The following is a 20520-nucleotide window of genomic DNA, read 5'->3' as shown; positions in this document are numbered from 1 at the left end:
TGCTATGTGTGTGTGTGTCTCTGGGTGCTGTGTGTGTCTGAGTGACGTGTGTGTGTCTGAGTGACGTGTGTGTGTCTGAGTGACGTGTGTGTGTCTGAGTGACGCGTGTGTCTCTGAGCGACGCGTGTGTCTCTGAGCGACGCGTGTGTCTCTGAGCGACGCGTGTGTCTCTGAGCGACGCGTGTGTCTCTGAGCGACGCGTGTGTCTCTGAGCGACGCGTGTGTCTCTGGGCGACGCGTGTGTCTCTGGGCGACGCGTGTGTCTCTGAGCGACGCGTGTGTCTCTGGGCGACGCGTGTGTCTCTGGGCGACGCGTGTGTCTCTGAGCGACGCGTGTGTCTCTGAGCGACGCGTGTGTCTCTGAGCGGCGCGTGTGTCTGAGTGACGTGTGTGTCTGAGTGACGTGTGTGTGTGAGTGACGTGTGTGTGTGAGTGACGTGTGTGTGTGAGTGACGTGTGTGTGTCTCTGAGTGACGTGTGTGTGTCTCTGAGTGACGTGTGTGTGTCTCTGAGTGACGTGTGTGTGTCTCTGAGTGACGTGTGTGTGTCTCTGAGTGACGTGTGTGTCTCTGAGTGACGTGTGTGTCTCTGAGTGACGTGTGTGTGTGAGTGACGTGTGTGTCTCTGGGTGACGTGTGTGTCTCTAAGTGACGTGTGTGTCTGGGTGACGTGTGTGTCTCTGGGTGACGTGTGTGATGTGTGTGTCTCTGGGCGATCTGGGCATCTCTGGGCGATGTGGGCGTCTCTGGGCCTCTCTCTGGGTGATATGTGTGTGATGTGTGTGTCTCTGGGTGATATGTGTGTGATGTGTGTGGGCATGTGTGTGATGTGTGTGGGCGATGTGTGTCTCTCTGGGTGACGTGGGCTTGGTGTGTGTCTCTGGGTGATGTGTGCGATGTGTGTGTCTCTGGGTGATGTAGGTGATGTGTGTGTCTCTGGGTGATCTGGCCGATGTGTGTGTCTCTGGGTGATCTGGCCAATGTGTGTGTCTCTGGGCGATGTCTCTGGGCGATATGTGTGTCTCTGGGCGATGTGTGTGTCTCTGGGCGATGTGTGTGTCTCTGGGCGATGTGTGTGTCTCTGGGCGATGTGTGCGTCTCTGGGCGATGTGTGCATGTTCCTTACTGGCGTCAGCTGGCCGGAGGTGGTCAGAGTCGCATGTGAAAAAGGTCTGGTGGTCTTGTGCCGAGAGATTCATATCGTAATACGTGAGTGGCTCTCGGCCCGTCACCCACGTATACCTGGTAGACACACACACACACACGGTCAAAATAATGTTCATGGTTCTACTAAAAGTCTGGGGGGAGTGAGAGAGGTGGAGAGATCTAGAATGAAAGAGAGAGGTGGAGAGATCTAGAATGAAAGAGAGAGGTGGAGAGATCTAGAATGAAAGAGAGAGGTGGAGAGATCTAGAATGAAAGAGAGGTGGAGAGATCTAGAATGAAAGAGAGAGGTGGATAGATCTAGAATGAAAGAGAGAGGTGGAGAGATCTAGAATGAAAGAGAGGTGGATAGATCTAGAATGAAAGAGAGAGGTGGATAGATCTAGAATGAAAGAGAGGTGGATAGATCTAGAATGAAAGAGAGAGGTGGATAGATCGAGAATGAAAGAGAGGGAGATATCTAGAATGAAAGAGAGAGGGGTGGAGAGATCTAGAAGGAAAGAGAGAGGAGTGAGAGAAAAGCAATAGAGAAAAAGGGGAGGGCTGCACTAGGCAGCACTGATCTAATAACATGGGCTCCTGTTGAGGCAGGGATTCTCTCAGCCTGTTGACACCATGTCAGACCCAGCCATTACTACCAACTCTCTCGAGGTGAGAACGAGAGCGAGCAGACATAGCAGAGCAGAGAAACAGAGAGAGGGAAGGAGGGAAGAACAGGACAGAGTATGGAAAAGAGTGAAGAACACAGAGGAGATGTGGAGAGAAACAGGGGTACTTGAGGAAGGGATCATGTGACTCACCGGTTATATTCCGCCCCTCTAAATAAATTCAGTGGATTTCGCCATACTTTACATTCTGAGGGAACAAGAGGAGAAAGACAGTGTTCGGGATGGTTTGTAGGCGTATCCAACAAAGTAGACTCCTAAATGTACTCCTGAGCAAGTTAGGGATCAAGTGTACATCATGAAATTCCTACACTAAATTACACTACAGTAAGGCAATTTCATAGCTTCTGTAATCTTCAGGTCAGTACTACCAGACTGCATCCCAAATTCACAGGTTTTCATCACTAGCCAGTCCATCTTAAAATCCCCCTTCTTTCCCCAGACATGGGGATTACAACAGCAAATCATTCTAAAGCAATTTCACCAATCATCAGTGTTGATTCAACACAGCTCAGATAATCCCATTTCACTCAACGAAAACAAAAACACACACTGGATTTGTCAGTGGTGTTGGAGCGAACGATAAGGCAATAAGGTACTAAATGCTCTATTTGACTGTAGTAGGCCTAAATGCTCTAATGTGTAGGCAGATTCTCTATCTGTTATCTCTATTAATGAGCTGGGCTGTCTATTCTTCTACCAACAAGGCAACAATAAACCCCCACAAATGATGCAGCGCCACCCCTTGGGATATCAGATGTGACTAAGAAAGTTAAGTTAATTACTATAGCTTCCGCCTTGGGCCAATCAGTCATCAGACACATCATTCACCCAAGTTCCCTCAAAATCGTCCCAGTGCTGTCTGAGATATCGCGTGGGACTAACGTACGGACGGAGACAGATCCACAGTCCCCTCCCCGATATCATCTTGGGGGACAACGATATACTCCATCTGGCTTTAGTAAACCACAGGGTCTCAGGCCACTTCACTGAGGAGCTGGGTCACTAACAGTAAACACTCTGGTGAACGCTCACTGAAGGCTTTACCTTTACCTAGTTTGTTAACGCTCTATACCTAGTACATGCTCTATATATGTAGTGAATGCTCCATCTAGTTAACGCTCTAGACCTAGTACATGCTCTATATATGTAGTGAATGCTCCATCTAGTTAACGCTCTAGACCTAGTACATGCTCTATATATGTAGTGAATGCTCCATCTAGTTAACGCTCTAGACCTAGTACATGCTCTATATATGTAGTAAATGCTCCATCTAGTTAACGCTCTAGACCTAGTACATGCTCTATATATGTAGTGAATGCTCCATCTAGTTAACGCTCTAGACCTAGTACATGCTCTATATATGTAGTGAATGCTCCATCTAGTTAACGCTCAAGACCTAGTACATGCTCTATATATGTAGTGAATGCTCCATCTAGTTAACGCTCTAGACCTAGTACATGCTCTATATATGTAGTGAATGCTCCATATAGTTAACAAGGCTTTACCTAGTTTGTAAATGCTCCATCTAGTTAACGCTCTATACCTAATACATGCTCTATATATGTAGTGAATGCTCCATATAGTTAACGCTCTATACCTAGTACATGCTCTATATATGTAGTGAATGCTCCATATAGTTAACGCTCTATACCTAGTACATGCTCTATATATGTAGTAAATGCTCCATCTAGTTAACGCTCTAGACCTAATACATGCTCTATATATGTAGTGAATGCTCCATCTAGTTAACGCTCTATACCTAGTACATGCTCTATATATGTAGTAAATGCTCTACCCATATAGTAAATCTCTGAGTCTTACCAGACACACTCTGTCGGTTGGAGTCTGCGTCTCCGTTACTGCTGTTGGAGTTGGTTGGGGAGCTGTTGTCCACGCCGCCCAGCAGAGGGCGCAGGTGGCTCACTGACACCTGCTCGATGAAGGAAGTACCGTACTTCCTGAAGTACCACCACTCAAATATCTGACAAGAGACCAACACGAGGCAGTTGATTCAGGGAGGATTCAGTAGGGTCAGGGCCATAGAGAAACAATATGTGACTGTATAATTGGTATGACTGATCTATTCCAATAACGGTCATTAGGGCCGTGTCGAATTAGTTGAATGTCCTTTGGGTTACATCACTCATACCACTGATAGGTTTGATAGGACTGTCTTCGACTTAGAGGGTCTTTGATTTTTGGTGTTATGCCACTAAGTGCAATGTAACACAGGCTAGCACAGGATTTCTCATTTCTGAAGAGCCCTAAATGCTCTTAAAATATGAAAGTAAAACCATCTGCACAAAAATGTGCACACTTTCTTACATGTTCTCTTTTAGCATTGCCCAATCAAGACAGGGCCCAATACGCAACTCTATTTCAACACTGGCTGACACACATACAAAATCCTTGACTGTTTGTATCTGGAAAGTCATCCACAACTGGTATTGCCTTGTCTACATTACGTCTAGTCCTGGTGATACAGTAATGCCCTATTACCTAACCGTCTTAGTTTCAACTGACTGTAATTAATATAACACGAAACCATCTGTATTTTAACACATCACAGTCCAGGCACATATAATCTCATCTCTACTGTAATTATTCATAGGACACAATGAAGGCTTAAGAGCCCTATGAGACTCATCGTCGTTACCAGGCAACTAAACAAACTGGCCAACCCACAGAGAGGAATGAGGTTCGCTAGTTAAAGCTACCGTAGCTCTCTTATTTTTTAGTTTTCATTTTCTTTGGAAGAAAGACCCCTGTAGCACAGTTCACTCTCACCATATAACAGACACACGAGGCTCAACTTGGTGGTCCTGTGTGGCTCAGTGGGTAAGACCAGTGTTGGGGGATCAATTCCCACTGGCATCACACAATACTTAAGTGTAGTGTAGGCTATGCACTCCCTGTACTGCAAATATCTTGCTTTGGATAAAACTCTTCTGCTAAATGGCATAGATCATCATATACTAAAATGTTTGCACTCACTGGACTGTCAGCGGAGAGGAAGAGGCACAAGCAAGAGGGTTTACTCCACCCAAATGTTTTTGTATGGAGGTCAATGAGAGCGTGCTGAATTTGGCCAACAAAAATGTAATTGCTAAGTGCGGTATATTTGATTGAATAGAATTTCTGTAATTGTTAGGTTGTTATGAAAGCACTTATATAAAAGTGGACACGTGGCATTTTGGCGAAGTCGACGATTTTATATCGCAGTGGTGCCCGTTGTTGACATGTACATCTGCCCTCTCATTGGCTAGAATGGTCCCACCTGATCTCGCCTCCTCCCACCTGCCTTCCATCTTTGAGGACATGCATTTACATTGTTAGAGCGGTCACTCAAATATCTTATCAATATAATAGAATCATTTGATCTAAGTCGCTTTGGATAAATGTGCTAAATGTCATAATATGAATATAATATCATCAACTTACCAGTATAAGTCCTGATATCAAGGAGGATGTCCCTGTCAGAGCCACGTAGAATTTGGGGGTCAGGGTGTTCAGAAACATGCTTACTGTAGAGGAGACAGAAAAACACAGCATTGTTAGTGTTACACACACCACCATGGCATTAGAAACAATAGAGCTACAATGATTACCCCCAGTGGCATCAACCACATTAGCCCATATTACAGGAATTCAAAGGCTTTTATACACAATTCTAATGCACCATGTTTCTCCAAGAACAATCAAAGTCCTGCAACATGGAACAGTGGATATCAGAACAGTGGTTTGAGTTGGTTAACGTTTGTGTGTCACTCCACAAAGATACAAATGATAGATTATTTACGAACCACATTGTGGACCACTCAAAATGAGTTGAGACACTAAAAACCATCATAGTCAAACATGGTACAGGCGTAATTTATAATGAATTCTATCATCTAAACCAGTGGTTCCCAACAAGGGGTACGAGGACCCCTTGGGTTACTTGGCCTATCCACAGGCGGTACTTGAGAACTCCTTAAACCTCAGGCCTACTGGTTAAATGCACACGAGGGGGTACTTCAGGGGAACTCCGGGCACAGTCAAATTCAGTTGTTGGTACCGGAAAAGGTTGGGAACCACTGATCTATACACAAGTATGCATAAACAATGTATAGATAATCGGCTGAATCATCCGCACACCCAAAGCTGATTTATGAAGGAGGCAAAGGGCAACATGGAGAAACAGGAAAAAGTCTCTACACACTTCCAGTCAGAGGCAAATGTATTTTAATATAGTGGAGCTTTCTGTCAGTGGACTTTTAGTCAGCTCTGATGAAGGTCGCCTGACCGAAAGCTCAGTTATAGACAAAAATTATTAGCATCTTTCCTGTTTCTGCAGAAACATTAGGCACTTAAAGAAACATCTGTGTGTTGCACCGTCACAATGCTTACTCCTACAGATGCGGTCAAATAAAATAGTTATTTGTCACGTGCCGAATACAACAGGTATAGTCAATTCATCTTACCGTGAAATGCTTACTTACAAGCCCTTAACCAACAATGCAATTCAAGAAATAGAGTTAAGAAAATATTTGCTAAATAAACTAAAGTAATTTTTAAAATAAAATAACGAGGTGGGGAGTTTAATGTAAATAGTCCCGGCCATTTGATTAATTGTTCAGCAGAATTATGGCTTGGGGATAGAAGCTGTTCAGGAGCTTTATGGACCTAGACTTGGTGCTCTGGTACTGCTTGTCGTGTGGTAGCAAAGAGAACAGTCAGTCTATGACTGGGTAGCTGGAGTCTTGGAAAAGTTTTGGGCCTTCCTCTGACACTGCCTAGTATATAAGTCCTGGATGGCAGGAATCTTGGCCCCAGTGATGTACTGGGCCGTACACACTACCCTCTGTAGCGCCTTACGGTCAGATGCAGAGCAGTTGCCATATCAGGTGGGGATGCAACCGGTCAGGATGCTCTCGATGATCCAGCTGTAGAACTTTGAGGATCTGGGGACCCATGTCAAGTCTCCTGAGGCAGAAAAGGTGTTGTGCCCTCTTCACAATGGTGTGTTTGGACCATGATAGTTTGTTGGTGATGTGGACACCAAGGAACTTGAAGTTGGCAATCAGGCTGTTGGTGACCACTTATGTCGTCAGCAAACTTAATGATGGTGTTGGAGTCGTGGTCAGCCATGCAGTCGTGGGTGAACAGGGAGTACAGGAGGGAACTAAGCATGCACCCCTAAGGGGCCCCCGTGTTGAGGATCATCGTGGCAGATGTGTTGTTGCCTAGCCTTACCACCAGGGGCAGTCTGTCAGGAAGTCCAGTATCCAGTTGCAGAGGGTTGAGTGCACATCCTGTTAATCCATCTGGCTTCGCGGCCTTGTGAATGTTGACCTGTTTAAAGATCTTGCTCACATCGGCTACGGAGAATGTGATCACACAGTTGTCCGGAACATAAAGGGATTTCTTATAAGCTTCTGGATTGGTGTCCCGCTCCTTGAAAGCGGCAGTTCTTGCCTTTAGCTCGGTGCGACTGTTGCCTGTAATCCATGGCTTTTGGTTGGGATATGTACGTACTGTCACTGTTGGGATGACGTTGTCGATGTACTTGTTGATGAAGCCGGTGACTGAGGTGGTATACTCCTCAATGCTATTGGATGATTCCAGGATTTTCCAGTCTTTACTAGCAAAACAGTCCTGTAGCGTAGCATCCGCATCATCAGACCACTTCCGGCTTTAGTTTTTGCTTGTAAGCAAGAATTGGGAGGATATAATTATGGTGAGATTTGCCAAATGGAGAGTAAGCTTTGTATGCGTCTCTGTGTGTGGCGTAAAGGTGGTCTAGAGTTTTTTCCCCTCTGGTTACTGGTAGAAATGAGGTAAAACGGATTGAAGCTTGCCTGCATTAAAGTCCTTGGCCACTAGGAGTGCCGGATGAGCATTTTTTCTGGATGAGCATTTTCTTGTTTGCTTATGGCCTTAAACAGCTCGTTGAGTGCAGTCTTAGGTGCCAGCATCAGTTTGTGGTGGTAAATAGACGGATACGGAAAATATAGATGTCTAGATAGTGTGGTCTACAGCTTATCATGAGGTACTCTACCTCAGCCGAGCAATACCTCAAGACTTCTTTAATATTAGACATCGCAAACCAGCTGTTATTGACAAATAGATACACACCCCCACCCTTCGTCTTCCCAGACGTAGCTGTTCTGTCCTGCCCATGCACGGAAAACCCAGCCAACTGTATATTATCCGTGTAGTCGTTCAGCCACGACTCTGGAAACACAAGATATTACAGTTTTTAATGTCCCGTTGGTAGAATAGTCTTGAACGGAGATCATCCAGTTTATTCTCCAGTAATTGCACATTGGCCAATAGAACAGATGTGGGAGGCGGGTTACCCACTCGCCGACGAATTCTCCCAAGGCACCCCGATCTCCACCCCCTGTATTCAGTCTTTTCTTCATGTGAATGACAGGGATTTGGACCTGGTCTCGGAGAAGCAGCATATCCTTCACTTCGGAATCATTAAAGAAAAAAATCTTTGTCCAGTTGGAGGTGAGTAATCAATGTTCTGCTATCCAGAAGCTGTTTTTCGGTCATAAGAGATGGTAGCAGCAACATTATGTACAAAATAAGTTACAAACAAAAACAAAATATTGCAGTTGGTTAGGGGCCGTAAAACAGCAGCCATCCCCTCCGGCGCCATTTATGACACCATTGCACTTACAAAAAATAAAAATGGGGTCCTGCGCAGTTGTAAATCAAACAAATAGGCCTACACGGGTGAACACCAAATGCTTTTTCAATTTATATTTAGAAGGAAGCATGACCTGTGTAAGGGTGCCAATATATTTGACCGCATCTGTAGCTATCTTGACTAGGGCCAAGTGTATGATACAGCAGGTGACCATATGATCCAATGTCTCATTATTATTATTTTTTATTGTATGTTTGTATATATAACTATTTTTATTTTTTATTGTATGTTTGTATATATAACTATTTTTATTTTTTATTGTATGTTTGTATATATAATTAGTTTTATTTTTTTGTTACGCTCGTCTGTTACTGTCACTTTGTCCTATCATTGTCTAATATCTTTTCACTTTTGTTTTGAATGTTCTTAATTGTAAAATGCAAAAATAAAATACAAAAACTCCCACAAAAAAACATAGGATACACTTACCCTAACTAATACTGGTAACCATCTAAATGTCACCATTATACATGCACATACATTTTAGTCAAAAGGTAGGGCATGAACGGCAACAACACCGGGACACAGTGCCCTTCGTTCCCGCTTGACAAGCAATGCTGTCTGGCAAAGGCATGGGAATTAGCTGCATAGTATCAGAGTGACAGTCACAGTAAGCACACGCATACGACGCATGACACAAGAGTACACCCGTCATCAGTACTTTAAAACTGAAAATGTACAATTATTTGGGTAAAACTAACAGTGAAATAATACTAACTTCTCCATCTTAAAAGCAGAAGTCCAAACTCTGGCAATACGGAAGCTCACAGTAGTTACGTGGTAAGAAACAGAAGATAAAATAAGAAAACGAAACACAGCTCAATCCAAAATGTCTAACCTATAGCAGAGCACTTGACTCACCCACTTCATTCCACATGCCCATCACTTTCCCTTTGACACCCACTTGTCTACACTCCGGGTCTACACATTGAGCTGCAACTATCCTCTTCTCAGCTAAAGCCCTATGCAGAACACCCACAACACTACAACTAGATCATCTCGTAACGAGGTGGACAGGGCTGCTGTAATCTGTTCGTAGGTTCGGCCTCAATGTGGGATTGTGGGCAATGTAGTACACAAGGATGTGGTGGTAAAGGAGGACAAACCCCGCTCAACTGCATCCCTGGTAGTGTGGTGAAGCTGTAACAGTTTTAAGCCCTTCTCCTGGGCAGAAAAACCTGTTAACATTCAATCATGTTAACACCACCTAAAAGTTCAATTTCCCTTCCGTTGGTTTCAATTCGGCCTAGTTTCAGAGTGGGGGGTGCAAACAGCACTAGGGCCGGCGGCTCATTAGGCTATTTGTAGGAGAAATACTTGTACAGTTATGGTGGGGATAACAGGATGCTATTGGATGCTGCTCCAGAAGGAAGCCGGGTGTTCCTTCTTAGGGAGACGCCAGTTATAGAGTGATCGGCTGGGACAAAGACCCCACTCAGACAGCCCTGCTCTCAACCAGATACACACGCCCATCCTCTACCACAGTAGCAGCTGGGCCCCTATGCCTATTCACCCTTCTGGAGTGGGTCTCCTCTCCTACTGAGAGGGGGGCATTATGGAGGAACCACAGCCCCACAGACCTGACATAGACCACACTATGGGAGAGGCCTGTAATGTGGCGTATAGGCCTATGTAAAATGTGGTGTTTACTCTACGTTGCTAGAATGTCAATGTTGCAGAACTGGATGCAGAGTCAAGTCTGTCTGGCACCTTTAAACATCATAATAGCACAGAGGAAATGAAAATGTGTGATAAATAAACCTGAACCTGGATTCTCTGTTGAGTTGCATTATGACACTGCAATATCAATACTATAAGGGCTTCACTCGTACTAGTTTAACTGTTGTAAGAGATTGATATCATTGTAACATCAGTGTAAATATGAGGTAGCATAAATTGGTAATTCATTAAGGCTCAGCTGACCCACCATCGGTGATACCATGTCTACAGAAAATGTAAACTGGCTTGATAATCAAGACAGCGATTCTAGCAGGGAAAAAACTAAATGTCATTGCAGACCAATAGATACAGTATGTGCCCTTCAGTAAGGACACCCAGGTGACTGCTGATAATGATAATAGAAACTGTTCTGTTCAGAATGATAAATCACACACACAGTCAGAAACTACTAGAGCTCTGTGTGGGGTCCATTCGCTATATTCTCCGCTTAGAATGTCTCCCTCTGTGTCACTGTGGTTTGGCTAGTAATGCCCAAATGTTTGGGGTTGCAGAGGCAATTAGCATCCACATCTGTCTCGGCTCGTATGGATGGCTTTTAGGGATGCTCCGCGGCCGCCGCAGCACGGCCCATTTAGTGTTTTAACTACCTATGTGACCTTTTGGGAACACAGGAAGTGGGCTGGGTATCATCTCACCTGTTATGGCAGCCAGGGGAAGGTGAGACACTCACATGGGTGATGACGGGTTATGGCCCAATTTAAATGAAATGGTCTGGATAAAATGACTATCCTAAAGCTGGTGGTTGTATTCATTAGGCACAAAAATGGAATAAAACCGATTGAAACAGGGAGGGATTACCTGGCCAATAAACACTCATTTTTGTTGTCTGTTGCAAAACATTTTGCTAGAGTGTTCCCTAACGAATATAACCCTGCATTGAGATCCGTCACTGAGGTCCCCACCCACACACGTACTGTATGTTTAATATGGCTCAACCTTATACTAGATAGGGAGCTCTTTGCGTCTTCTTCATTTACCTACTGACACACATTCAGGTTTATTGATAAGACAATGGAGTAGCCTGGTGTTTCTCAGCATCAATGACCTAGAACAGAAACAGGTCTCTATTCCCTACAGGCCTTGGTCCAAAACACTGCATTATATAGGGAATATAGTGCCATTGGGGACACAGGACAGGCCTATCTGCCAGGGACACTGGTATTCTAAACTAGCTCTATGGATCCTTATGTACACAGAAGATAACTTCAATGTATGAGCACACACACACACACACACACACACACACACACACACACACACACACACACACACACACACACACACACACACACACACACACACACACACAGGCACACAGGCACAGATACAAAACAAACACACAAGTGTAAACAAACACACAGTACAGGTTAATGTTTATATGAACAGCCCCTCGGCTCACCCACACGAGCAAACTGTTGAGTTCAGGAATAGAGACGAACAGTAGTTTCACTCTATGTAGCAACTGTACACTACACTATCAAAAAGGTCATTAACCTTGCCTAGCCCAATAGATAACCCAACAGAATAGAGCTCACAATCTCACCCCACTCAAGCTGTGTAAAGAGAAGCTGATGCACATTACGTAGGCTACAACACAGACTCTAGCATAGACTATAACTCACCTTCCATTTCTCTGTGACATCCGCTCTGATGATAGCCAGAGAAACCCACCAGAGGAAAATCAAACCACACACAAAGAGCACACAGTGAGTCAAGGCAATAAAACCCAGTCTAAGAGCACACACACACAATGTGCTTGGGGGGGCCCCTCAATGCCCTCAGTCCAGCTTCTGTGTACGTGATAGGCACCTGCTTTTGAGTGACAGCTGGCCAGGCCAATCATAATGCATGACTAGTCTGCCCTCTCTAGTGACACCATAGAATCAGGAGGGGGTCTGTAACCAGCGGCTCAACCAATCAAAAGCTCCCATTTTAATGTGGGGGTGGGCTGCTCTTTCACCTTCGCATGAAAAGGTAACCATGACAACCCCTCTCAACGACCCTACACGAGACTAGAAGACATTAGAAGACGTAGCTAGAGAGAGAGAAAAAGAGTGTGAATTGAAATAGTCTACTCCATTAATGCCATGTCTCAACCAGCTCGGAGATGGGATGTTGTCATTCCGGACCTAATAAAAGACCTGAGTGGTTGAAACATTGTCAATAAACCACGTAGGAGAATAGAATGCAGTGGGTGTGGTTTCACTCTTCATTTATTTAATGAATAAACAAATCCAGCACCTGCTCTGTAATATTTTTCTGTTGCCTTTCTTCTAATAGAGCCCAATAAGAACCTGACAACTGCCAGAGAGCCCAATGTAATTAAATGTCTGATGTGATTGGTCTAAATCATACAGTGGTATGAAGTTGTTGTGAAGGAACATGACGAGGAATGTTATGCTTTTGTAAAGAAGATCCCTCTGAACCAACTACAATAAGGGCTCTCTGCTCTGAGCTTGTCTCGACTTCTTCTCAACAAAATCAACATGCCTTGAAGAGAGATGCTTGAATAACATCAATGAGTTGAATACAATTGCATTTCAAAACACAAAGCGGAACATCTAATACATCGGTGTCCTTGAAAGCTCACTCACTATCACCAACCTAGCTGTCAACATGAAGAGGGCTCAAGTTGTTTGACCTCTCAAACAGTGGTTCTCGTTCCACACTTCATCCACATATCATGGAGGCCACACTTAGTCAGACTGACTTACTGACTGAGGCTCCTGACGATAAGGGGAACTGCTATAGCTCTGAGGGTGGCTTTGATAGAATCACACCATCAGCTGAAGCCTGAGGGACCAGAGCTTACTAGAGAAGTCATTTCCACTGAATAAGAGCGCAACTGGTAAATCCACCTGTTCTGGCAAACTGGCTTTGGATCATTAGAAATTGTACCAGTGTGAGTGCAAACATTATCAAAGTGTGCCTGAATTAAGCAGCAACGTGCTTTACTGTAAAAGGTTATTGAAAAGACACTGGTCAGTGACAGGTAAACTTGATCTGGATTGTTTATTACAACAGTAAACACCGTCCAACAAAGCTCTATCTGAACAGGCAGTTAACCCACTGTTCCTAGGCCGTCATTGAAAATAAGAATTTGTTCTTAACTGACTTGCCTAGTTAAATAAAGGTTAAAAAATGTTAAAAAAACATACATCTCAGCAGTCCCTTGAAAAACCATCTAGGCCATTTGTGGATAAATAACAAACACCTTAATGTAAAATAAAACCATGTTTTTATTTTATTTTTTACTTCCCTCAGGTTCTAGTTACCAACTAAGCTTCTCACTAAAACAAAAATAGCAGTAGTGGGCAGATACCACAGAAACCGGGTAACCACGGTAACAGAAAGTGACAGCTGGTTGCCGTCAAAGTTATGTACGCCGTTATCAAACTTCCAAAACAAAAAGAGCTGATCGTGGACTTCATGAAACAGCAGAGGGAGCATTCCCCTATCCACATCGAAGGGACAGCAGTAGAGAAGGTGGAAAGTTAAGTTCCTTGGCGTACACATCACAGACAAACTGAAACGGTCCACCCACACATACAGTGTGGTGAAGGCGCAATAGCACCTCTTCAACCTCAGGAGGCTGAAGAAATTTGGCCTGTCACCCAAAACCCTGAGAAACTTTTACAGCTACACAACCGAGAGCATTCTGTCGGGCTGTATCACAGCCTGCCCTCAACCGCAAGGCTCTCCAGAAGATAGCAAGGTCTGCAGAATGCATCATCAGGGGCAAACTACCTGCCCTCCAGGACACCTACACCACCCGATGTCACAGGAAGGCCGAAAAGATCATCAAGGACATCAACCACCCGAGCCACTGCCTGTTCACCTCGCTAGGTCAGTGCAGGTGCATCAAAGCTGGGACCGAAAGAATGAAAAACAGCTTCTATCTCAAGGCCATCAGACTGCTAAACAACAATCACTAACTTAGAGAGGGTGCTGCCTACATTGAGACCCAATCACTGGCCACTTTCATAAATGGATCACTAGTCACTTTATACAATACCACTTTAATAAAGGTTTACATACTCATATCATATGTATATACTGTATTTTAAAACATCTATTGTAACTTGGCTGTACCGCTCGGCCATCGCTCATCCATATACTTAGATGTACATATTCTCATTCACCCCTTTAGATTTGTGTGTATTAGGTAGTTGATAGGGAATTGTAAGATTACTTGTTAGATACTACTGCACTGTCGGAACAAGAAGCACAAGCATTTCACTACACTCGCACTAACATCTGCTAACAATGTGTTTGTGACAAACAACATTTGATTTGATGCTGTAAATACCTACCTAAAGCTACACTGTCGAGGCTCAAAGACAGAATAGACCCATGCGTGGGATACAGCTGTTTGGACAACAGGCGTCATCAAATGTCCACAAGTGGTGGAAGTCCCCCACTTCAATTCTGACTTGAACTTCTTATTGGTAAGTGAAGCATCTACAGGCTAAATGTGAATGGAAAAGACACAACACTGCTAGAGGAGATTGACATACTACAATGCTAGAGGAGATTGACACACTACACTGCTAGAGGAGATTGACACACTCTACTGCGAGAAGAGATTTGACATATTACACTGCTCGAGGAGATTGACACACTACACTGCGAGAAGAGATTGACAAACTACACTGCGATAAGAGATTGACACACTACACTGCAAGAAGAGATTGACACACAACACTGCGAGAAGAGATTGACACACTACACTGCTAGAGGAGATTGACACACTACACTGCTAGAGGAGATTTGACAGACTACACTGCTAGAGGAGATTTGACATATTACACTGCTCGAGGAGATTGACACACTACACTGCGAGAAGAGATTGACAAACTACACTGCGATAAGAGATTGACACACTACACTGCAAGAAGAGATTGACACACAACACTGCGAGAAGAGATTGACACACTACACTGCTAGAGGAGATTGACACACTACACTGCTAGAGGAGATTGACACAGTCTACTGCGAGAAGAGATTTGACACACTACACTGCTAGAGGATATTGACACACTACACTGCGAGAAGAGATTGACACACTACACTGCGAGAAGAGATTGACACACTACACTGCAAGAAGAGATTGACACACAACACTGCGAGAAGAGATTGACACACTACACTGTGACAAGAGATTTGACACACTACACTGCGACAAGAGATTGACACACTACACTGCAAGAAGAGACTGAGACACTACACTGCTAGAGGAGATTGACACACTACACTGCTAGAGGAGATTGACACACTACACTGCGAGAAGAGATTGACACTACACTGCGAGAAGAGATTGACACTGCTAGAGGAGATTGACACACTACACTGCGAGAAGAGATTGACACACTACACTGCGAGAAGAGATTGACAAACAACACTGCGAGAAGAGATTGACACACAACACTGCAAGAAGAGATTGACACACTCTACTGCGAGAAGAGATTTGACACACTACACTGCTAGAAGAGAATGACACACTACACTGGTAGAAGAGATTGACACACTACACTGCGAGAAGAAATTGACACACAACACTGCGAGAAGAGATTGACACACTACACTGCTGAGAAGATTGATTGACACACACACGAGAAGAGATTACACTGCGAGAAGAGATTGACACACAACACTGCGAGAAGAGATTGACACACTACACTGCGAGAAGAGATTGACACACAACACTGCTAGAGGAGATTGACACACTACACTGCGAGAAGAGATTGACACTGCTAGAGGAGATTTGACACACTACACTGCGACAAGAGATTGACACACTACACTGCGAGAAGAGATTGACACAACAGTGCGAGAAGAGATTGACACACTACACTGCGACAAGAGATTGACACACTACACTGCGAGAAGAGATTGACACACTACACTGCTAGAAGAGATTGACACACTACTGCGAGAAGAGATTTGACACACAACACTGCGAGAAGAGATTTGACACACAACACTGCGAGAAGAGATTGACACACTACACTGCAAGAAGAGATTGACACACTACACTGCGAGAAGAGATTGACACACTACACTGCGAGAAGAGATTGACACACTACACTGCGAGAAGAGATTGACACACTACACTGCTAGAGGAGATTGACACACTACACTGCGAGAAGAGATTGACACACTACACTGCGAGAAGAGATTGACACACTACACTGCGAGAAGAGATTGACACACTACACTGCTAGAGGAGATTGACACACTACACTGCGAGAAGAGATTGACACTACACTGCGAGAAGAGATTGACACTGCTGGAGGAGATTGACACACTACACTGCGAGAAGAGATTGACACACAACACTGCTAGAGGAGATTGACACACTACACTGCGAGAAGAGATTGACACACTACACTGCTAGAAGAGATTGACACACTACACTGCTAGAAGAGATTGACACACTACACTGCGAGAAGAGATTGACACACTACACTGCGAGAAGAGATTTGACACACTACACTGCTAGAGGAGATTTGACACACTACACTGCGAGAAGAGATTTGACACACTACACTGCTAGAAGAGAATGACACACTACACTGGTAGAAGAGATTGACACACTACACTGCTAGAAGAGATTGACACACTACACTGCTAGAGGAGATTTGACATATTACACTGCTCGAGGAGATTGACACACTACACTGCGAGAAGAAATTGACACACAACAGTGTGAGAAGAGATTGACACACTACACTGCGACAAGAGATTGACACACTACACTGCAAGAAGAGATTTGACACACTACACTGCTAGAGGAGATTTGACACACTCTACTGCGAGAAGAGATTTGACACACTACACTGCTAGAAGAGATTGACACACTACACTGCTAGAGGAGATTGACACACTACACTGCGAGAAGAGATTGACACACTACACTGCGAGAAGAGATTGACACAACACTGCGAGAAGAGATTGACACACTACACTGCGAGAAGAGATTGACACACTACACTGCTAGAAGAGATTGACACACTACACTGCTAGAAGAGATTGACACACTACACTGCGAGAAGAGATTGACACACTCTACTGCGAGAAGAGATTTGACACAAAACTGCGAGAAGAGATTGACACACTACACTGCGAGAAGGGATTTGACACACTACACTGCGAGAAGAGATTGACACACTACACTGCTGAGAAGAGATTTGACACACTACACTGCTAGAGGAGATTTGACACACTACACTGCGAGAAGAGATTGACACACTACACTGCGAGAAGAGATTGACACACTACACTGCGAGAAGAGATTTGACACACTACACTGCTAGAGTAGATTGACACACTACACTGCTAGAGGAGATTGACACACAACACTGCGAGAAGAGATTGACACACTACACTGCGATAAGAGATTGACACACTACACTGCGAGAAGAGATTGACACACTACACTGCTAGAAGAGATTTGACACACAACACTGCGAGAAGAGATTGACACACTACACTGCTAGAAGAGATTGACACACTACACTGCGAGAAGAGATTGACACACTACACTGCGAGAAGAGATTGACACACTACACTGCGAGAAGAGATTGACACACTACACTGCGAGAAGAGAATGACACACTACACTGCTAGAAGAGATTGACACACTACACTGCTAGAAGAGATTGACACACTACACTGCGAGAAGAGATTGACACACTACTGCGAGAAGAGATTTGACACACAACACTGCTAGAAGAGATTTGAGATTGACACACTACACTGCGAGAAGAGATTTGACACACTACACTGCTAGAGGAGATTGACACACTACACTGCGAGAAGAGATTGACACACTACACTGCGAGAAGAGATTGACACACTACACTGCGAGAAGAGATTGACACACTACACTGCTAGAGAGATTGACACACTATACTGCGAGAAGAGATTTGACACACTACACTGCGAGAAGAGATTGACACACTACACTGCGAGAAGAGATTGACACACTACACTGCGAGAAGAGATTGACACAACACTGCGAGAAGAGATTGACACACTACACTGCGAGAAGAGAATGACACACTACACTGCTAGAAGAGATTGACACACTACACTGCTAGAAGAGATTGACACACTACACTGCGAGAAGAGATTGACACACTCTACTGCGAGAAGAGATTTGACACACAAAACTGCGAGAAGAGATTGACACACTACACTGCGAGAAGAGATTTGACACACTACACTGCTAGAGGAGATTGACACACTACACTGCGAGAAGAGATTGACACACTACACTGCGAGAAGAGATTGACACACTACACTGCTAGAGGAGATTGACACACTACACTGCGAGAAGAGATTGACACACTACACTGCGAGAAGAGATTGACACACTACACTGCGAGAAGAGATTGACACACTACACTGCTAGAGGAGATTGACACACTACACTGCGAGAAGAGATTGACACACTACACTGCGAGAAGAGATTGACACTGCTAGAGGAGATTGACACACTACACTGCGAGAAGAGATTGACACACAACACTGCGAGAAGAGATTGACACACTACACTGCGAGAAGAGATTGACACACTACACTGCGACAAGAGATTGACACACTACACTGCTAGAAGAGATTGACACACTACACTGCGAGAAGAGATTGACACACTACACTGCGAGAAGAGATTTGACACACTACACTGCTAGAGGAGATTTGACACACTCTACTGCGAGAAGAGATTTGACACACTACACTGCTAGAAGAGAATGACACACTACACTGGTAGAAGAGATTGACACACTACACTGCTAGAAGAGATTGACACACTACACTGCTAGAGGAGATTTGACATATTACACTGCTCGAGGAGATTGACACACTACACTGCGAGAAGAAATTGACACACAACAGTGTGAGAAGAGATTGACACACTACACTGCGAGAAGAGATTGACACACTACACTGCAAGAAGAGATTTGACACACTACACTAGAGGAGATTTGACACACTCTACTGCGAGAAGAGATTTGACACACTACACTGCTAGAAGAGATTGACACACACTACACTGCTAGAGGAGATTGACACACTACACTGCGAGAAGAGATTGACACACTACACTGCGAGAAGAGATTGACACACTACACTGCGAGAAGAGATTGACACACTACACTGCGAGAAGAGAATGACACACTACACTGCTAGAAGAGATTGACACACTACACTGCTAGAAGAGATTGACACACTACACTGCGAGAAGAGATTGACACACAACACTGCGAGAAGAGATTGACACAACACTGCTAGAAGAGATTGACACACTCTATTGCGAGAAGAGATTTGACACACTACACTGCGAGAAGAGATTGACACACTACACTGCGAGAAGAGATTTGACACACTACACTGCTAGAAGAGATTGACACACTACACTGCGAGAAGAGATTGACACACTACACTGCGAGAAGAGATTGACACACTACACTGCGAGAAGAGATTTGACACACTACACTGCTAGAAGAGATTGACACACTACACTGCTAGAGGAGATTGACACACTACACTGCGAGAAGAGATTGACACACTACACTGCGAGAAGAGATTGACACACAACACTGCGAGAAGAGATTGACACACTACACTGCGAGAAGAGATTTGACACACTACACTGCTAGAGGAGATTTGACACACTACACTGCGAGAAGAGATTGACACACTACACTGCGAGAAGAGATTGACACACTACACTGTGAGAAGAGATTGACACACTACACTGCGAGAAGAGATTTGACACACTACACTGCTAGAGGAGATTGACACACTACACTGCTGGAGGAGATTTGACATACTACACTGCGAGAAGAGATTTGACACACTACACTGCTAGAGGAGATTGACACACTACACTGCTAGAGGAGATTGACACACTACACTGCGAGAAGAGATTGACACTACACTGCGAGAAGAGATTGACACTGCTAGAGGAGATTGACACACTACACTGCGAGAAGAGATTGACACACAACACTGCTAGAGGAGATTTGACATATTACACTGCTCGAGGAGATTGACACACTACACTGCTAGAAGAGATTGACACACTACACTGCGAGAAGAGATTGACACACTACACTGCGAGAAGAGATTGACACACTACACTGCGAGAAGAGATTGACACACTACACTGCTAGAAGAGATTGACACACTACACTGCGAGAAGAGATTGACACACTACACTGCGAGAAGAGATTTGACACAC

The 20520-nt window shown here is 44.3% G+C and overlaps 1 protein-coding gene across 7 annotated transcripts in view; it reads right to left on the bottom strand.

Annotated features, from left to right (window-relative positions):
* LOC135509050 (suppressor of tumorigenicity 7 protein homolog) overlaps window positions 1–20520 on the bottom strand; it is a 125046-nt gene that overhangs the window by 40285 nt on the left and 64241 nt on the right. For 3 of the 7 annotated variants that reach the window (XM_064929352.1, XM_064929358.1, XM_064929359.1), the window contains exons 1-5: window positions 9393–9541; window positions 5273–5355; window positions 3653–3812; window positions 1964–2018; window positions 1126–1241 (exon numbers count right to left, since the gene is read on the bottom strand). In XM_064929352.1, coding sequence (XP_064785424.1) covers window positions 1126–1241; window positions 1964–2018; window positions 3653–3812; window positions 5273–5355; window positions 9393–9414 — 436 coding nt within the window. In that variant the 5' untranslated portion in view covers window positions 9415–9541. Of the gene's footprint in view, window positions 1–1125; window positions 1242–1963; window positions 2019–3652; window positions 3813–5272; window positions 5356–9392; window positions 9542–11893; window positions 11998–20520 lie in introns of those variants that run through there. The other 4 variants (XM_064929356.1, XM_064929353.1, XM_064929354.1 and 1 more) reach the window with 2 other exon arrangements.

This window comes from Oncorhynchus masou, chromosome 22, assembly GCF_036934945.1.
Source record: "Oncorhynchus masou masou isolate Uvic2021 chromosome 22, UVic_Omas_1.1, whole genome shotgun sequence".
Classification (NCBI taxonomy): Eukaryota; Metazoa; Chordata; class Actinopteri; order Salmoniformes; family Salmonidae; genus Oncorhynchus; species Oncorhynchus masou.
This window is presented reverse-complemented; position numbering and strand designations above follow the sequence as displayed.